We start from the raw sequence: 21,272 nt of genomic DNA on the forward strand, positions 1-21,272 counted from the left end.
TACAAAGAAATCATTCTTACAGCCCCTTTTCCAAAGTGACTCACCTCGTCCCCCATGTGTGGCTGACAGTCAAAGCGCGCTGGAGGACAGAAGATCTGGCTGTGTGCGTCCATACACTTCAGCTTGTCTCCTCTGAGGTCCATGGCCTCTACCGCTCCCTCCAGCAGGTCCAAACCCTCGTGGCGAGAAGTCTCCAGACTATACTCTGCCGACAGGTAGGTTCTCAAAGTGCGTGCCAGGCTTGCATGGAAACCTAAGTCGCAACACTGAGGACAAGAAGTAAAACATTTATTAACCACAAACCAATAAAAGGCAGAGAAACTGAAGCAAGAAGAGCCTAAATGGTGGTTCTTTCCACATTTTTGGCTCAGACAGTAGTCACTTACATCTATCAAGTCTGAGACATCATGGATGTAGTATTTGGCAACCAGGGCATTGGTAGCTGCCAGATTGAGAAGATAGTCGTTCCGGGCCTTTGTGCATTTCAGCTTGTTTTCAGAGTACTTGGCTTGTCTCTAGGGAGAAAGAGGAAGAGAGAGTCCCATCAATGCCAGGATGTGAAATGGATTTCTAATGTACTCCAAGAATGCAATAAAACATATTGTATGTAATCTGTCAATACATTGTAATATTTTGCACAATATAGAGACGGGCTCCTTGTAGCGTCAACTGCTTTTTCTAGTGTCATTTGTACAAATGGCGACTGGTGAAGTTCAAGAGGTTCATAACCAATGCATTTGTACTCGAGTGTGGCTATTGTGCCTGTAATGCACAACACATTACATCATATATAAACCAGTCTACTACAACAGACCTTCTCTTTCATTTTCTCCATCTTCTTGACGGAGCTCCGTCGCTGTGGACGTTCATCATGACCGTACCGAAGCAGGCCTGACCCGGTGTCATTGGCCTTGCCAATGTGCTTCTCTTCCTGTTTCTCTGCCTCCTTCAGCTTGCTCTCAGCACTGAGACTCTCAGTGTGGTACATGTGGTACGTCTTCATCACCTGTCAACAACAACAACAACAATAGTCAAACTGTAGTACATTTTTCTGAGAGGAGATTTTGCTTTTCGGCCGTCGATATGCAGAATTTCAAGCTGAAATGTTGTGTATATATCGGCCACATTTAATTGCTGGTAAAGACTCTGACCGGTTATTGGCAGTGGCTGATCCATAACTGGCTAAATGTGTCCAACACCACGAAGGCATATTGTGTCAAAAAAGGCAAGTGTATTCATCACATTTATACACTGACCATTTATTTTACTTCTGTCATACAGCTACTGTAATACAACCACATTTCCTTTCTACAAAGGGGTATGAAACAGATAAATATGTATAGATATATAAAGTATAAATATATAAAATCTTACCATGTATTCTCACATCTCCTCCAAAGGAGTTTAAATTATTCAGACGTATTAAATAGTTGTAAAATAAAATTTAAAATAGTCTGGCCACATAATCATGATATGGTTAACTAATGTTTCCCAGGCCTAAGTGTATATCACAAATGACTTAATGTAACCCTAGAATATATACATTTTTAATTACACTCTGAGGCGTTAGGGAGTGTCTCTTACTCATTCACATTTTGATTGACATTTCCCTTCTGAGCTGGAGGTGTTGTGCTACAGCATTGTGCATGTTTGTCTTGATCACAGAATGGTAGTTGGTTTAAAAAGGTCATTGCACTGTAAAGCACAGTGATGTGTACTACCTCCAGGTGCATCACTGTTCCAAATACAATCTACACTCCCACTGGTAGAGACAGATTGCTATAGAGGAATTTATCATAAATTATCATGAACAGATTCGTGTTTAACAACATTAAATAAAAGAGATCACATATAAATGTTTGACTAGATACCCTGAAAAAAACTGTACAATTAAACAACATCTGGTCCTCCATCGCTCACTCTCAAGTTCTGGTTTCCTAGCAACCCTGACTGAAGCGGACGTGCAAAGGACAGCAAGATTGATCAGCAGGGGAGGAAGGAGGTTACAAAGAGACAGAGAGCAACCTTCCCAGCTGCCCGTGAAACTAGAAACTACTTGATTTCCACAAAAATCCTGCAGCAGATCAATAGTGGAGTGCAGAAGCCGGAACAAAATGAATCCACTGTATAGATAATTTGACATTCGACTCATAACTGATAATACAAACTAATTATACAAGTTAATTTAAACTGTATAACTTTATCTAGCCCACATCTTAACAGACTACTGCAATTTCCTATGCTGTGCTCAGTAGCTGCAGACAGACATTTAATAATGCATGAATCCCAGAGAGGAAAAATCAATATCAGCAAAGCAGTAAAGTGCTGTATAATGTTACATGTAAGAATACTAGTATTAGCAATTCGGAGCATATTCACTTGTACCAAACATACTTTTCAAAAGTGAGTGGGACTACTTGTCAATAATCACTGAAATTGCACTGCAATTAAACAGTTTCCAATAATGTTATATCTTTTATAAGCTGTTTATGCAAACAAACACTAACCATGTTACAAAATCCAATGTAAAGTAATTTGCTTCATTCTGCAAAAGATAATATAAGTACTGTTAACTTTGTGCAGTTATAGTATAGGTCACTTTCAGTAAAAGACTTAACCTTTCTTGATGAATCACTTTCAGTATTTACTCAATATCATGCGATGTGTAATGTAGATAGCAAAATAATGAATTAAGCAGAAAGAGTCCACATCAAGTATCCTAAAATACGTGTATGGTCTTTTTTACCTGTATATAATTAAATGATATCAAAAGAATCCAGTTACAATACATGTGAAAACGAAAACTCCGCAAGACCATTGCATAGATGTGACTCAGGAACAGTAACTAACGATCATGATATCACTGAGAAATAAGACCCAGAAGGAGGCACTCTGCCGTGTTTGTTGCACTTTGTCCCACATACAGAAGAAGATATCACTACATCAGTTAATTTCCTTCTGTCATATGTGGAGGCACTGAACACACTGGCTGTCCATCTTCACCATTTCTGTGTGTTAGATTCCATGTGTGAACACTGTTTCCACATGGGGTGTCTACTGTATGTACAGTAGGACATATAACAATAGACAGAGTGACAACACACAAGCAGCTGTGTGTGATTACATGTAACTTTAGCTGAAACTACTCCAGCAGCTCGTGTTTGCGGTGAGCACAGTGCACTTCTGCAGCAGACTGCTGAGTCGGCTTTAAGCACTGCCAGGGGCAAGAACGTTCTCCCCTTCAACTGATGTAGAAATTCACAGTGGGAGGAAGAATGCAAATGTTCTCCTTTCACGACCTCAGGAGATGGAAGAAATGACCTGTTAGAGGCTGCATTGCTGATAAGGCATATCTGCCGTGTGCAGTGTCAGGGCAGCTGTTTCGCAGGTTACAGGTCTGAAAAAAGCTCTGGCTCAGGATTGACGATACACGGGCCAACAGAGGGGAAAGGCAAAACAGGGAGGTTGTTGTAGGCAAAGACAGTTTAGGCATTAAGGGTCAATGACAACTGTTCAACTCACAGTGTAGAGCTCATTGGTGACTTTCACTAACTCCTCGTGCATCTGCACCCCGATGTCTTTGCTCTGGAAAAGAGAAAAACAGTTGATAGTTTCATTTTAAGGACAAATGAAGGCAGGTATTCAAACATCTAAGAGCAAGAACTGGGTTATGTAATATAATTACTATCCTAAAAGTGAAAAACTAAAGCACTGTGAGACAGTTATATTTTGTGGGTGAGGGATGTCAGCAGGCGTTGAAATGCTGTCATTACTCTGCACCAGAAAAGATCTAATACAATGCCCAAAGTGCACATGCAGACAAAAATAGAACAGTGCAGTAGCTGCAGAACATTTCCCAAGGAGTTGTGTCACAGTTTCAGCTCAGTTACAGGGGCTAAGAGCCTATGATGCATTGGCCATGTCCCAAAACAGGACTTATAGCCCAAGAGGAGGAATGAGGCCAGCGGAGAGTGACTCTGGAAATCCTGTAAAGGGGATATGGAGCGACGTTGAGCCCAATCAATCCCGTTTTTTGCCGCCTCTCAGGGACCACTTGTCAAAACAGCAACCTTGCATTTTCACATGTGACAATAATTAAATTCCAGCACATTCAGTCCAACTTTGACTTAGCAAATGGCAAAGTGTATTCATTCCAGTTCCCGTTCCCACTGCCGCTGAACCAGGATGCTACAGCATAACAGGATTATTGTTTCGGAGAACTTTGTCACAATTTGAGTTAAGTTCTTGCAGAAGGAAACATTTTTTCTGCAGATGACTATTGGTCCTACTCTTTGTGCTGGCCGCAAGCCATTCCAGTCTCATAAAGGCTCCCATCGTGACAGTGCAGAGCCCCCTAGAGGGCATAAATTACCGCAGACTCCTGGCGCTGTCAAACGATACTGATCTAGAATCACCGAGGCAGATTGTTCATCCCCGCCCCTGGATCACAGGCACTCTGCTACTATCACATGTACCACATTTTGCATCGGTCTTATGCGATGCAAAAGTCAGACAAATGCATTCTATGGCGTTAGCATTTGAATTAAAAGACACGTTGCATCTAATTATTTTTCTCTCTGCTGAATGAGTCATAGTTAATGTGTATTTGCTGTGAAAAGGAATAAGTGGGAGTATGGGCGACAAGAGCGATGAGTTGCAGAGAGCATCAACAAAAGGTTAGTGATCTAAATAGGGAGCAGACTGAGCATGCTATCGAGAATGACAATACACATGATGAATGGGGGAGGTTAAAAAGAGAAAGAAAATATCTTGCTAACCGTGTGAAGCTTTACTGTAGACACATGATACTCTCACAGTAGCCAGGGTCTACTGCAGGCTGAAGTGCATGGTGCAACTAGGTAACTCAAACTTCAGTGATGAAAAGGGACGGATTGTGTGTTAAATAGGCGTATAATATTGTCTCATAATGATCGCAGGCCCCTCAATTTAATCAAAATCGTATTGTGGCAGACTACGTGATATTAGCGAATATGTATCGCAGTCTAAAGAATCAATATAATATTGGATTGTGGTGAAACTTGCGCTTTACACCCCTAGTATTTGGTGGGAATATACAACCTAATGGCCATTATTTGAAACCAGGCTGTAAAGTAGCCAAGAGAACCTTGAATGCAAACAATGTCGTGTCATTGAAGTACCGATTAAACATTATTATTCACAAAAAGAGACAATGACACAGCAAAGCGCATCATTAGTCAGAATTGCCCGAGGGAATATGCTGTATAAGATCCATACAGCATGAAATATACTGTACTTACTGATCATTTTCAACATATCTTTACATATTTTTGTTGGTGTGGCGTCAAGTTCCCAGCTGGGGGCATTAGTCATGCGATATGAGCTTTGTGACTGTGTGCATTACGGTCAGGGTTACATGCCCTCATCCATTTAATTCCGATTCTGACCTTTTTGAAGAGTCTGATGACATCCTCGCCCACGTGTGCCAGACGGACAATGACGTTGTTGTTGTAGAGGTCGCTGAGAGTGGCGTGGTCTCTGCTCTCCCGCCTCGTCTGGTCCAAGACCAAATACCAGCAGTTAACAGTGGATAGGAGATTCTGGTCCTTTCTGAAACGGAGAAGGAAAGACTTCACAAAGATGAAGACATTGATCCGATTTCTATAAAGCTGACTGACGTGGACTAATACAACAACGATAGTAAGACCACACCCTATGGTGCCCAGAAGTAAAACTATTTGGTTCTCAAACACACAAAAAACATTCCAATTGTTGCACAATTAGCTTAACTATGTGTAACATAAAATATGATGAAGACTGTCTAACAGACCGCACAGCTCTTCATTTGATCCATTGGTACTGGGGCTCCACACATTTGAGATCAAGGGGTCACTACACATGTAGTAAGGAATCAGCAATAAAGGGGAAAGCTACACACACGCGCACACACACACACACACACACACACACACACACACACACACACACACAGCCACACACACACACACACACACACACACACACACACACACACACACACACACACACACACACACACACACGCTGACTACACTCGGCTCCTTGCTCGAGGGAGCATGTGAGTTCAATTATCCTCACACCGAAGAGTTTTTCTTCCTCTTTGGTCTTTAGAGAGCTTTTAACTGTTTTTTTGACCTTGAACAATTGTGACTGCAATATAAAAATGCTGCATCATACTTTTTGCACACCGCCTGCTGAAAAGCTGTGTGTAAAAACCTTTTTTGCTCTTGGCCGATGGTTGACCTACGCTGGGATCCAATCCAAATCCAACTTAATTTCTCCTTTAATGACTGGTGAGAGTAGAAGAGTGAAGTTGAGATGAAGATTTGTATTATAGGTAAGAGGACATTCAAAGGGCAGCTCACACACTGATAGCTATCTCTACTGATTAGCTTTGATCAGAGCACACAAGCGGTCAGTAGCTACGGAGTGATGAACCGCTGACGTTTGTATAACAAAGCTGCCACTGTAATCTCTCTATGAGAAGTTGATTTCACGAAATAAAAAAAAAATATTATCTTACATGTCATACCATTACGTTGCTTGTGATTTGTAAATATAACTTGCTTAAATCTGCCGACTTATTTTTGGCAAGAAACCAATGCACACACTGACCAAGCTCCACAAACATGATAATAACATCATGTTTGTAATAATAATACAATTAATTGATTCTTTCTGGTTCCTATCCAGTATACATTTTGTATGTTTTTTCTGCTTTTCACATGGCTGGTCTTAGTACCTTTCACAACTAAATTTGAGGAACCTTTTGTTGCTCCAAAAAGGCTTATTTTGCATATTTATGTCAGACATCTTTCCACTGAACCAAATAATTGTGCATTCTCCATTTCTATTTTCAGGCAGGGAGAAGCACAAAGTTATATTCTGGGTCCTTAATTATTCTGTATCTGCATCTGCTAGTCAAATAATACATTATCACTGCATTTGTTTCTATGAATTGTTACATGCAACTTTATGTGGCTGAACAATCATATACCATTGAGAATATGAATCCTCTTTAAAAACTAGATGCTACAGTATCAAATGCTGTCTCAAAAGCAATGTCTCATAAATGATTCATATAAATGTGTTAAGAGTCTCTGCAAATCATTGTTGAAAAACCGAGCATCTTCGACTGTAGAGTCAGAAACGCAGCAGTTATTTTAGACTCATATGGAAAGAGTAGTCCTGATTAGTTTTCTCATAACTGCTTCAAGACTTCAATCATTCTATCCTTGGAGAGGTTTATTCATGCATTAATTTTCTTTTTGAAGTGAATTATGACTGTTTTCCTATCTTGGTCAAGTTCACTCTGATCTTCAGCTATGCAAGCTTCCACACTAACACAAAAGGCCACATTGTAGCTCCCTAATGTATCCAAAACAACACTAAAAATTAATCTGAAACTGTCTGAAACACCAGTAAAATTATTTCATCGATGTTCTATTCCCAAAGTTAAAACCACATTCAGATATGAACTATCATTTGTACATGCACTGTATATGTTATTTGTTCCAGGTGTGAATGCAACATTTGTAATCTATATTATCTGTAATTACTGTTAGATTCTTCTAACGCATAGTGTTGACTCTCTAGTTGAGTTAATGACTCTCTCCTTAAAGCAGTCAGAAGCGTTGATGGCAAGTTAAAAGAGTTGCACTTGTGATGCTCAAGGTAATTCAAAGTACTGGACATTAGCATATCTGATCTTTTCATCTTTTAACACTTTGATAAAAAATAAAATAAAAAAAGGTGTTTGATCCTGTACATGTGATGCCAGGAACCTGACTGTACATATGTGGCTGTTGGCTGCTCTTGAATAAGGAGTAGACTGTAGTAGTATTCAGGACACAAAGGAGTCAAAGCAGAACTGCTCATGAGAAATGACAGAAGAAGCTTTCCTACACGACAGCCTACAAAAAAGTACAACAATACCAGTTTCACGACAAGGTCTCTGCTTCTTAAAGTGTCACCAGCCAGCTGAACTACAGCGAACTGACAAACACATTCTGCATCAATTAACTATTGTATAACATATTGGATATACATTGTCTTTTCAAAACAGCTGTGTTCTTTTATAATCCCATTTTGACGTTTTATTACAGACAGTTTTAAAAATGTTCCTTTACAATCTCCTGCCAGACGTTTTATTAGATCCGACATCAGGAATGAAAATCTGAACGCACCCTGGATCAGAAAGAAGGGCACTGAGGTTAAATTAAACAAGAGAGATTGCAGAGCCAGAAAGCCGCGGAGGATTATTAATTGTCCATTGTTGTCTGTGAGTGTGAATCTGGCCTTTGACAGATATAATGATGACCATTCAATGTGACGGGGGAGAATCTGGGACAGCAGGGTGTAGAGAAAAGTCATGCAATGCGAGTCTCTTCCAGGGGTCTCCCTTTGAGGGAACTCTCCATGTATCAATGTCCCAGTGACGGGAGCTCTTCGCCACCATCACTCTTTACGTCTAATTGGCTGGAGAGACTTAAAAAGGAACGGAAAGACCTGAATAAACCAACGTGTTTGTTACGCATAAAAGTGTGTGCAGCTGCTTAAGTATCAATTATACCATCTTTACTATAGGGCACTACTTTAAGGTAAGTTTGATTTCCTGCACTGTTAATTCAATACTACTACATTGGGTATCGGAGAAGAGCAGATTCTTCAAATATATGTTAATTTGACACTCAATGTCAAACTATTTGTTTTTTGGGATGTTTCAACCACATTTAGCATCCTGAATTGGTTCATTTCCAAGGCAAAACATTTTCATTGAATATACTGTAATTTAATTTTGATCATGCATTTCCTCTTATTTATGACCACTGATTCAAATTAACCACATGGCCGTGGGCAGCGTATACAGTTAGAAGATTATCTGAAAGTCACGGCGAGCTGCAGGCTGGTCAGAGCAGCTAAGCCGCAATTCCTCAACATGCTGTAGGGTACGTTTGTATCATGACCACAAACATTTAAAACAACAAGTAAAATAACCCACATTGTTGCTTTTAGACTCCTCACTGAAGCTGTAATTAGTTTTTCTGTGCCCATTGAGAAAATATGAGTATTAGGCTAGCCGTCTAGCGTGAAGTGTAGTGTGAGAATGGAAATGAAATGACAGCCAGGAAAGAAAAGACGGCGGGGGGGGGTCGTCTGACCTAGTTGGGAGGAACACAGCAGCCTGAGGCCACGAGCCTCCTTGTCCCTGGCTTCATTTCAGGTCATTTCTCCGGCTTTATCCCTTGTTTCCTCTTTGGTGTGTATCACTCCTCTGCCTTCCTCATTGTCTTTTTCCATCTCTCTGTGCCGTGCCAGTGACCAGTATGAAATATGTAACAGTTGTTTATCGGTCAAACCCATTTGACACAGACGTTCCGGTGCTTAGGACTCACTTGAAGTGATGGTGCTCTCTCGAGGTTCGAATCTTAGCAGAGTAGCGCTCGGCCAGTTTGTCCAAGCCTCTGGAGTACTCCAGCTGGAGCTCGGCCTTTCGACGGAAGAAGTCCTGCAGGTCCTGCAGCAGCTGCAGCCGAGACTCAGACTGCTGCTCCAGACAACGGAACTGCTCCACCAGCTGGTTACGGATCTCTGGATATCACAAAGGGAGAGACCACCTTCAGAATAAATAGAGCCTCTCTGGGAGAGTGTGCTTACAGTACATGCTAGGTCTCACTTCTGCATTTGGCATTTAACCCAAGGTCCTTTAGAAGTGGATGAAGTAAAGACAAAGATGTAAAGGCACGGTCAATCATAAGCACTAATAAAAAACAAAGTCATCATAATTGGATAAAACTGGATGTCAAAGTGCATTTGTCTGCTGTGTGCATGTGTGAGTGAATGTGCGCGTAGTGGGAGGAAGTGTGGGGATGTCTAAATGCTGGGGTAGCACATGCACGTGAGATGCATGTCTGATGATTGCAGCAGACAGCACGGAAAATATAAAATAGGTCAGCTTCTCAAAATGCATTGTGCCGAGTGAGCCTTTGGAGAAGTTTGTCTTGAAAAAACAAATTGCGGGCATTCTTTTTCGATTATAAGATTGCTGTGGTTTTCTGCTTATGAGGTTAGGAAACTCACTGCTCCTATTCATAGTCTGAGAATGAGGAACGATTATGTATGTTTTGGTCTACATTTTGAAAATGTGGTTGATATGGCATTTACAAATAGAATATTTTGTATTATTTGAAGAATAGTTCACTTTGCTAAAATAGAGTTGTTCCTGTTTGTATTTGCATTGTTCAAGTAAAGTAGCTTTAATGGATTACCTTGAAACTATTTTTATGTGTTTCGAATATAGTATTTCATCTTGTTTTTTTTTTAAAACGACGTGTATAAATATCCACAGACTCCCTACTGGGCAGCTTGTACTGGTTGCTGGCTGTTCCTATTGACCTCTGGGATATTAGGTGATAAAAATGTCCACTGAGGTAATAACAGCTTTTTTACGGTTTTACATTAACACCGAGAAGGAATACAAATAACATTTTTATTCCACCCATATACTGTTTATTGCAAGGCTGTCATAAATCCAGTGGCTAAGTGGCTGCTGCATGTGTTGTGCAGACAGACCATAAATCATATCAGAGCTTGGAGCTGAGCGATACGGTTGACCTCACTATCAGGATATTGATGAGGATTTATGTTCACGTGGTTGACTCCGATCATACCTGCAAATAGTCAAAGTAGGCTCAGGTCCACATCTAGTTCTTGGCTTCATTCATTTTTAAATTGCTGTTTTTTCCCCCCAGCATTTATTGTCAATGCACCACATAAGACCAAACGCTTCATATGAAACTCAAATAAGGAATTCTGTTTATAATTTGGTAGATAGGAATGTGTAGATCAATAACACCATTAGCATTGGCACCATCATTTGGAGCTCACATCTGTGGATTATACACACAAACGCACACACGCAGGGGGGGGAACACAGCTTCACTCTCCGAGACAATGAGAAGCAGTTGAGCAACATTGAGATGGCTGAAGATTCCATTATGACAGACTGTTTCAACCATGCATTTGATGACTGCACACTGAAAGAAACTCTGTAGAAATGTATCAATGGAAAAGATGGTCCAGCAGAAGAAAAGTCCCCTTGTTCAGTTTCTGTAAGTCCAATAAAAGGATTTCAAACATGTCTCCCCCAGCGTCTGCAAGTGTGTGAGCGAAAATGTGAATGAAAGAGCGAGAGCGAGAAAGACAGAGTAAATATGTAGTCCCTTGCTGTTTGGAGATGTACCCCTCATGGTTCCCATAGTGGCCTAGTTGCCTGGTTACGCCTCTGGAGGCATCTCAATGGGAGCTGGCCAGTTCCCTGTTCTGACAGTCACAGCAGTCAGTCTGTTTAGCATAATGGCCGAGGACAATGGCAACTTTCTCTGCTTTGAAATACTCAATAAACTGCCTGTGCTGATGAACGATGCAGCAATCAAGTTTAAAATAGAAAGATCTGTCACTGCAATGCGCTCCTGTGCTAAAATAGACCCCTTGGACAACACAATTTGCTGGCCTGCGTAATCTTTCTTAATCATACAGTGGCAGTTTAAAAGAACGAACAGAAAATATAATGGGCAAATCTAAATGGATTTAACTGCATAATGGTATTAGCGAGACATCAAATAAACTCACGATATTTGCATTTGCTCTCCTGTGAGCATGTTATTTTTAGAGCTTAAACTGTTACTCGGGACTGTGCAATACTGCGCTTCATTCGATGAATGATTCAAGGCTTTGCAGAGTAATGCATAATTAGGAGGAAGCTGGCGAGGAGTTCAAGTGAATAGTATGCAGAGAAGTGCAGCCTCTTCTCTATCTTTTCATTGATGACACAATGGTGCAGATGTATTTAAATGAAAGACAGTCGTGTGCTACATCAGGTTCTCTGCCTGGGAACAGTGCAGCCAAAATGAATCAAATGCTCCACCCCCAAAGGCTTGTGGAAATTGAACTAATAGGACTTCAGTCATTAGTAATGTTTATTATTATTATATTCCATATGGTTAACATCCTGTTATGTTCTGGTGACTTTAACAAGCTTTTTAAGGAGCATAACTTATTTACCTGAGACCTGAGGGTAACACTGAAGCAAATGAAAACAACTTCTCAAGATGCTTAATATGGTAGTAACTGAGCATAGAGATATTTCGGGATTTCTGAACGCACAAACCTAAACTCAAGCCACCCAAATGCTGTACAGAATGTCCCTCAACTGAAACAGTGTTCACATCACGCACATTGTTTAGTCATGTCTGAATGCTTCCTTCCTGCTGCTGTCAGGCTGCACAACTAGCTGAGCTCGCAGTAGACCACAAAAACACTTCAATCACTTTGGTCACTTTACTTTAACTGGTGCAATATAAATACAATGTTGTATTCTGTCTGTATATGTAATACTGCTATTGTAGATTATTTTTTGCCTGCGAATTCAAAACGACAAACTACATCCGCCCGCCAAGTTCAAACGCAGCCCGCCTGTACATGCCTGCATCTCTGATGTAATGAAATAGGGGGAAACTATTGGGCACTGTTGCCTTGCAGGGTTGCCATTTAAGGCCCCTACAAGGCAACAAAGAGCACCAAATATCACATCGTGAGGAGTCCTTGTCCCCATGGTAGCTCAAATTAGCCTAGCACAGCTATTGCAACGGCCAGCAGCAGTCTCTGTGTCTGCAGTTAGCCATGCGTGGCTAGTCACATGTGGCCTAACCCAGACTGACACGTTGACTTAATTTGGTCCAAATCAAGGCTGTGTTCTCTGAACACTCGTCTTCTGAATGCAGTAATGGCTATGGCTCTTTACTGCCTATTTGCTAGAGTTCACATTTCTTCCCGTCTCTCGATCTGCATACAAATATCTCGAGCAAGAAAAGGCATCGCTCTTTGTGCAACCACAGGACAGGAATATCCAGGATGTAGTGAGCAGAATTCAAAGCTGCTCCCTCGTTTAAATCTCATGTCGCTCAACTCTTGGTATGTACCTGTCATTACAACAACAGTGATACCGAGACATGGAGACAAAAGATATTGTTCTGCTGTTGCAACCCGGGCATTTCAAGACAGTATCAGTCCATGCATTCTTTCATTTTGATGAATGCACACAGAGGGCTGTGTCTACATGCTCCTTGTGGAATGCATCTCTACAGTGAATATGGTGGCAGTAGGAGTGAGATGCTACTTTGTGACAGGCGGACTGTCACCAAGCCAGTACACCCAAATATTACAATCGGACAAGCTATTTCAATCTTTTTTCTCTTTTTTTCAATAATGTTTTAAGGACATATATCCATGTAAAGTCAATGTTACATAACTTCCACATTTCCACATTTTTCCTTAGCAACAGCAAATCTTACAATGAATGGTTTCCATATTAGCCTATTAGAGCAATGTGTGCATGATACTTACATGGCTCGACTCCAAAAAGATCAAATGGCATTAGATAATGTGGCCCACAGCTAGAAGTACAGTATGATGAATGATATCTCTCATTTCCTTGTGTTTTGTTTTTTCGGGGTCAGCAGGATGCTTATACTGTATATCTCAGGCTGGTCCACTACACTCCAGAGAAGGAGAAATATTAACTCAAATATTGAAAAAGCAAACCTGCATTTAGTGCAATTCAGGAGCGAAACAAGACAAACAAGAACAAGAAAAACAAGTTCAGTTTCTGGTAATGACTAAATAACGACATTGATGATAAATGTTGAGATACGGAGCAAACTGACTATTCAGTCATTAACGAACCTGTAAAGCTTTGGGCTCACAACACACACCAGCAAGCATTGTTTCAACGTGACTGCGACCCCGCTGTTTTCTAAAATGTGAAGTTGAAAAATACCGCATTAGTTTTGAAAAATAAGTGCATTAGGTTTGTGTGCCTGATTGAACTGCTGTGCAGTCAGCAAGTCAGCATTATTGGAGGCTAGTGTCAGTGTTAGAGTAAAGCCCCCACAGCTCCAAACTGATCTGAGCCCAGTTTGCAAATGAGCTTAAGATGTCAGCTTAAAAGCTTTTCCTGAAACTGAGACGAGAGACTGTGATGGCTCTCTCATAGCCACAATGCTGGTGTGGAGACCAGAGAGAGAGAGAGAGAGAGAGAGAGAGAGAGAGAGAGAGAGAGAGAGAGAGAGAGAGAGAGAGAGAGAGAGAGAGAGAGAAGAAGTCAAACAAACAGACAAAGAGAAGACAGGGAGAACACAGACCACACCTCTGTCTAAACAATTCTAATCATACTCAAATCAAATCAAATCAAATGTTGACAATGTCTGGTCATTTCTGCTCAATAAAGTCTTCAACAGCAGTAAAGTCTCAATCAAGTCTGTAAAAGGAGAGTTGGACTATGATACAACTGATATATATATATATATATATATATATGCACCAATACTCTATAAGACTTTATCTATAACAATATTGCCTTTAGTGGCATCACCATTTCATCAATGTGTTCATGCTTTCATGGATTTGAAATACATTCAATGTCTTTTTTTTTTTTAAATAAGAGCTGTACAAACAGATAATGTTTTTTGTGTATTTGGATGTAATATACAATTCATAAGAAAATCTTATTCTAGTTTTAAGAAAGAAACAATTGTAGCAGCAAAATTTGCTACAGAGTTAGACTCAGTACATTTCTGTCTTTGTATGCAGTATTTTTCTACTTGCCTTCATATGACTTGATTGTGCAAATACTGTGCTTTGGGAGAAGGGAACTGATGTGGCTAATGAGTCTGATAAGTAAAATATGATATGCTATAATGTAAAATAGGATCCCCTGACTTTGATGAGATGATTGATACCGCTCTCATGTCTGGATGTCCAATAGGAAGTGACAGCCAGCAGTCAGTTAGCTAGCTTAGCTTAGCATAACGACTGGATACACCTAGCATGGCCCTGTCCAAAGACAACAAAAATATGTCTAGAAGCACCTCTACAACTCACTAATTAACACATTGATGTTGTTTATGGTGTACTGAACTATAGTGTCTTAGCCTACAGAAGAAATACTAGCCGTTTTGCCCTGCTTTCAGTATTTTGTTATCCAAAGCTAACTGCAATAACTGTAGCTGTATATTTAGCACACAGATATATGAGAGTGGAGTTGATCTTTTCATACAACTTCTTTTTAAAAACATGTAAATGCAAAAAAAAAAACTGTATGAAATGTGGTACATAGATACATATGCTCTGCCTCAAACTGTCTGCAAGAAAGCAAATAGGCCTAAAAAAAGAGTGAAGCTATTCCTTCAATTACACTTCAATCTGAAATGCAGATGCAGCTACATGTCCACATGGCATGCAGTCAATACAAACTATGTCAACTCTGCTACAGTTTTTGGACCACAGCAGGAATGTGGGCCACACTGACGGACACCTTGAGATGGCACCAATAGAGTGAACAATTGGGCCCGAACACACACCATGAGTTCAGAGTGGACGTTTTAATTGGTGTTTTTGATGCCAAAGTCAACTCTTGTGTTTGGGGGTTTTAGAGTACTGCGGTGCTGTTGGGTGATTTTGAACCAAAATGTGAGCAGAGGCTGTTATTTCACCCTGTGACTTTCCAGCCTACTGTATGATGGTATGTTTTTCTGAAACAATTAGCTTCATTACAGACAATAATTACTACAATCAACACTAGCATGTATAGCAGTTATACTGGTTTAGAATGTCAGAGGAAAGCCTGTCTGTGTCTTGTGAATACAACCTGATACATAACCCTGAGCAAAACCACAACTGTGAGAGGGTGTTAAAGTTCACACTGCCTGAACTTGTCTCGAAGAGGCTGAGAGGACAACCCACAGATACACATCCTGCAGTCTGTTCCAATACAGTGTCACTGTTCCCGACTCTCTTCTCTCTCTGGGTGGTTCATCTAGTCACATATTTAGCGGCAGACAGTAAAATCCTTTCATGGTTCATAATTCATACAGACAGCATACATTATTTATGGCCTTTCTGAACTGTTTGCTGTGTGATCTTCTCAAGCACTCCCTTTCCCTTCTGATACGATTAACATTGTCCTGGAATGTCAGGAAAACACATTGCTTGTATTGTCTTTTTAAATGACACAGGCTAGGTTGCAGTAATACCATTTATTGTATTCTTCAACCTTCATTTCTAAGTTGTCAAATGTACCCATGATGTCTCAAAATATGCTGTATGAGTACCTGAGGTGCATGACCTCCAGTGCACTGGGAGGATTGGACAAGGTGAATTGTGACATTCCCTTGTTGGTGTGCAGCATCAGAACAGTCTCCCTGAAATACTAGCTACACTTTGAAACAAATCATCCATGTAAGCTGCATGGCCACACATGCGGGGCTTGGCATGTTTATGAGCAGCAAATATCTTCAGCACTGAGAAACCCGTTCAGCCAAGTTGCATCTAAATTAATACATCTCTGGATTCAAGTAATACCCGTATCCCAACATGACAGTTAGTGACATGCATGTATGAGACGTTGTCCAGAGAGATATGTTAACAAGAAAAAAAATGGCTGTCATCTATAACTATGCAATCTGTCCCGCCCCACAGCACTGCACACTGGAAGCCATATAAAACGTGTGGTAAAGTTACGCAATAGCGCCTTGACACACAGAATAACAACACGATCCGGCCTGCACGTTACCAACCTTTCACTTGTGTCTCATACTCGGCAATAATCTCTTTGTCCTTCTTGACTTTCGCATGAGATGACATTTTGGGGAGAGCGGATTGCGCAATCCTCAGGCAGGAATCAGCGTCTCGGTGGCCACAATGCAGCGTTTTGCCCGTCGGCCGTCCTCTCCGGATAGTTGAGCAACGATCAGATGCGGATCATCGCCCGCTGGACACAAACTTCAGGAATCGACCGCACGGCACTGGAGGCTCTGCGATGTTGCTGCGCTGCGTACACAAGGCGACGTCGAACCTAAAAGTGCATCATGATCCCCGTGCCTGACCACTCCTTTTCCTTTTCACCAGTGCTCTTCAGTAAATCGGGAAAACCAATTCACGTTTGATGTGCATTGCATAAAGCCTGGAGGAAGCTCTGGAAGAAAGAGCTATGGCAGCCTCGGAGGTAACAGCACCGAGCTCCTTCTGCAGTCTGTCCAGTCTGCCCTTTCCTCTCTCTCTCTCTCTCTCTCTCTCTCTCTCTCTCTCTCTCTCTCTCTCTCTCTCTCTCTCTCTCTCTCTCTCTCTCTGCAAGTTCAATGCTGCTGCTGTTGCTGCAAAAAGGCTGAATGGATGTGAAAGTCAATCTGAGACTCCTCCCCCAATCCCCCTCCTTTCTCAACCACTTTTCTCCTCATGGATGATTTCAGATTTGTTTGAGTGAACTGATATGCAAAGCTTTTCCAATTGCTGTTATTCTACAGCTGAAGGAATACAGATCGTGTGTTGTTGATTGTAATTTGAGAGCTCTGTTTCCAGGACATCAGTGTTTATAGCCTGCATAAAGCTAACTGCCGAACTCAGGATAGAGTTACTCCAATAAATTCAGCAAATGGGTTAGTCCAATTAAAATGGTTGGCATATATTTATAATAGATCAGATCATTCATAACATAGTTTTGAGACATATATTGGTTGTTAGAAAATAGATGAAATACTGGTGTCTTCATCCTGCAAAGCCAATAAAAAGATACAGGCATGTTTGTATGTTTGAAGACATATGTCCTCATGTGTTACTGGAACACTCATCATTTGATCAGTGTCAGTCTGACCAATATATCTACAAAAGTAGGATACTGTATAATTATGAAAAACGACAAGAGCTTTGTCTCATGATTATAAGTATGGATATCTTATTTATAGGGCTCGAGCAGCTGAGTTTGCAGCAACTAATAATTATTTTTGTAATTGTCAGTTAATCTGATAATTATTTTCTCAGATAACTAATTTGTTTTGGAGATACAAATGTCAGAAAATAGTGAAAAATAATGTTATAGTTTCCGACAGCTAAAGGGGACATCTTCATATGTCTTGTTTAATCCCAAAGATATTCACTTTACTATCAAAGAAAAACATCACATCCTCACATTTGAGAATGACTAAACCATTATTAAGATAATTGCAGGCTGCCAATTGATTCATTGATTTATCGACTACATTGCATCTCTGGGTAAAACATTGTCTAAGGACCACTAAGCTTCTGCCGTTCTATCAATGTTGAGCTGTGAACTCAACTCATCACAGTATCTTTGATATTACTGTGTAGCCTGCTGTGCAGATCAGTTTCCTATTCCATCACAAAATCACCAAACTTTAGAGGAAATAATAATCTAAAACCACAATTTAGTCTTTAAAATTAGCAAAACTGGAGTTGTGGATTTATCTTGGTTGTGAACGAGACAACTGACTGACATCACAGAAAACACATTTCTGGGTGTAAGAAACTGAGACGTTACAACTGACTGAATGACGCCATTCTCAACTCTAACACTTTGATAAAGATACCGGATAATCCCCCCATGCAGAGAAAGTCATGATGGCTCAATGTGTCACTCTGCTCTCCCTTTCAGTGATTTTCGGACAAATGGTGTCAAATAACTTCCTGTGGCTTTCCAAGTGCAACTGTGTGCTACGTCCTCCATCTTACCAGTTAACCACATGTGTTTTTGTCTCAAAGCTCTGATTATAGGGATAATTGAGCACTCTCAATTTGAGACTGGAATTTGAATTGTGTCAAGAAAACTTGATCTGCCTTTGCACCCAATTTTTCAGTGAATCTGTGGGCTTCTGTCACCCTGTTACAACTGTTCTAGCTGGGAGAGAGCAGGAGTAATCCTAATAAAATTTGGGGTCGGTTTGAACAAAATGGGAAAAAGCTGTGTCTAACTGGGCCGTGGAAACTTTAACACCATCCACTTAAAGGCCTTTACGGGAGGAATGATTATTACATGGTCCACCTAGAAAAGATTAGTTTCCTTCAGGAGACTAATAAAGATTCCTCGCTGTGTAAATGTAAAAATTACAGCAGTCTTTGTGGAGGTATTCAGGAATATAACTAATGTCCACTATGTCAATTCTATAATTTTAATGAATTATGACCTTACACATATGTGTTTACTATTCAATTATAAACTAAAATATTATAAATTTAGCTAAGGCTCATGTTTTGTTGAACCTCATTTACACTTCAGGGTTTTTATGGATAGCATCAAATTATACAGCGGTCCTAAAATAACTGATAAATCAAGTGCTCATTTAAAAAACTTTGACACATTGTAAATAATCAAATACAATATTATTTTAGTTTAAGATAATTCTTCATATTCCCAGTAACCAAAAGTAACTGATAGAGCTTGTTAGAGATCCAGCTTAAATTGTTGAGCACTTTATCTGCTTATATTTTACTCCCTGGACATGACTGATGGCAAAATCTAAATCTGAAGTTTTAAAGATGAATTTAAGTTACGTCTATGACATTGAGTGAAATTGTGTATTTGTCTGTAAATTTACAGAAATAACTTGCTTCTTGCATTACTTTGACAGCAAGTTACTGTGACATTTTTTATAGTAATTTATAATAAAATGAAAACCGTACACTGTGACTTCACAGTCAGTTATGCCATTTGATTGCAGTCATGTAGCTACTGAGGATTAACAGCATGATATATATATATATATATATATATATATATATATATATATATATATATATATATATATATATATATATATATATTATATAACTCCACTGCATTTGTCTGACAACTGTAATTACTAGTTACTTTTCCTTTTCTCTTTACAGTGACGATCGGTCCAATGTGCAAGAAAACGGGATAAAGTACCCTCTGTAGGGCGCCCTTCCAGTGTGGAAGATGCCTGACACAACGTTCTGTGCGCTGGGGCCATGGATGTATACAGAGAACTGGATAAAGTGATGGAGGCGCCGCCCTTTCAGTCCTAAAAAAGTTAATCAGTGGCGCTTGTTATTTTTTTAAAGAACTGATATATAGAAATATTAATAACTGGTTCAAAAGTGCACCCCTAACTTATAAACGATTGGTTTTAAAAGAGAATGTGTGTATGTGCAGGTTCAAATCACCAGACTTAAAGATGGGGTAAATGTTTTGAGAAAACTATTTCGTAGAACAATTTGTTGTGTGTGAAATTTAGTGTGATGTTTGTTTATAGCAGAGGCTGATTGTTTAAAGTTGATTGGTTTCTAGTGAACCACACCCCTTTTTTTATGAAACAGACAGCTTAGGGTCATTGAAACAATAGCACCATTATTCCTGAGACGCTGGCTTTATTGGCTGGCAGTATTCCTGGTCCATTCCCTTCTAATGGGAGATGTCTAAAAACTATATAAGTCTGATTTAGACTTGAATAGAATGCATTAAACAGTGTATGTGTATCCATGTGTTACCACTTTAAAAAAAAACATAAATGTATTAATATATTCTGGGATTATTATATGTTGATATTAAAATAGTACTGTCTTGTATGTGTGTAACAGGGGGGTGTTTGAGTAATGCTTTATTATGAGATCATATCGATCAATGTGGCTCCCTTATTATGTGTGATTTAAATTAACTGTACAAATATCATACATAGAATATAACATTTCTAAACAGTATTAAAACAATATTTTTAAAAAGTACCATGATTAAATTTGTTTTATTTGACCTTTACTGATTATATTTTATATTTGCCTTCATTACATTTAACATATGTCGTTCTCTTCTATGTGTTATTAATGCATAGTAATAATAATAATAATAATAATGTTATTATTTTGAATTATAATCTCTTTTTGCGTAAAATATGGTATTCAGCTGGGGTCAGAATTTGTAATACATGGAATACAGACATTGTTAGCAAATTGCCTTGTACAATAGAGACAGGATTTTTTAAATTTATATTCATCTTTTGACAATCCGTGCACATTTTCCGTCTAAATAGGCTCGTTCGAGCCAGATCTGCGCATAATCGATTGCCGGCGATCGGCACGCAATGCATGCCGGTTAGATTTGTGTCCGACTTGATCCCGACTTGCTCTGACGTCATGCACACGTGGTCAACGATAATCTCACGAGAGCAAGGCGGCAGCAGATTTTTGGGCCAGGCGCCACAGTAGCTCTCCACCGACTGCGTGGCCCAGCGCATGATGGGAAACGCCTGGCTGAAGCCCCATCAGAGAGCTGATTGGCTCTTAGATCTGACAGCAAACCCCACGTGTTGTAGAACATCCTTATTTTATGTGTAGTTGTAATAATTAACGCTCAAGTGTTGCCTATTAGTCTCATATTTAATCTAAAAACA

At 39.9% G+C, this 21,272-nt stretch overlaps 1 protein-coding gene across 1 annotated transcript in view; it reads right to left on the reverse strand.

Annotated features, from left to right (window-relative positions):
• The window catches only part of LOC306736400 (SLIT-ROBO Rho GTPase-activating protein 3-like), a gene marked incomplete at its 5' end in the record, with an annotated part of 30,570 nt that extends 13,851 nt beyond the window's left edge, over positions 1–16,719 (reverse strand). Inside the window, 7 exon segments of the mRNA XM_079218032.1 lie at positions 45–266; positions 387–515; positions 815–1,006; positions 3,523–3,585; positions 5,427–5,589; positions 9,414–9,609; positions 16,653–16,719. Coding sequence (XP_079074158.1) covers positions 45–266; positions 387–515; positions 815–1,006; positions 3,523–3,585; positions 5,427–5,589; positions 9,414–9,609; positions 16,653–16,719 — 1,032 coding nt within the window.
• Positions 16,720–21,272: the final 4,553 nt, after the last annotated feature.

The sequence above is a fragment of the Taurulus bubalis genome (assembly GCF_910589615.1).
Source record: "Taurulus bubalis genome assembly, chromosome: 5".
NCBI lineage: Eukaryota > Metazoa > Chordata > Actinopteri > Perciformes > Cottidae > Taurulus > Taurulus bubalis.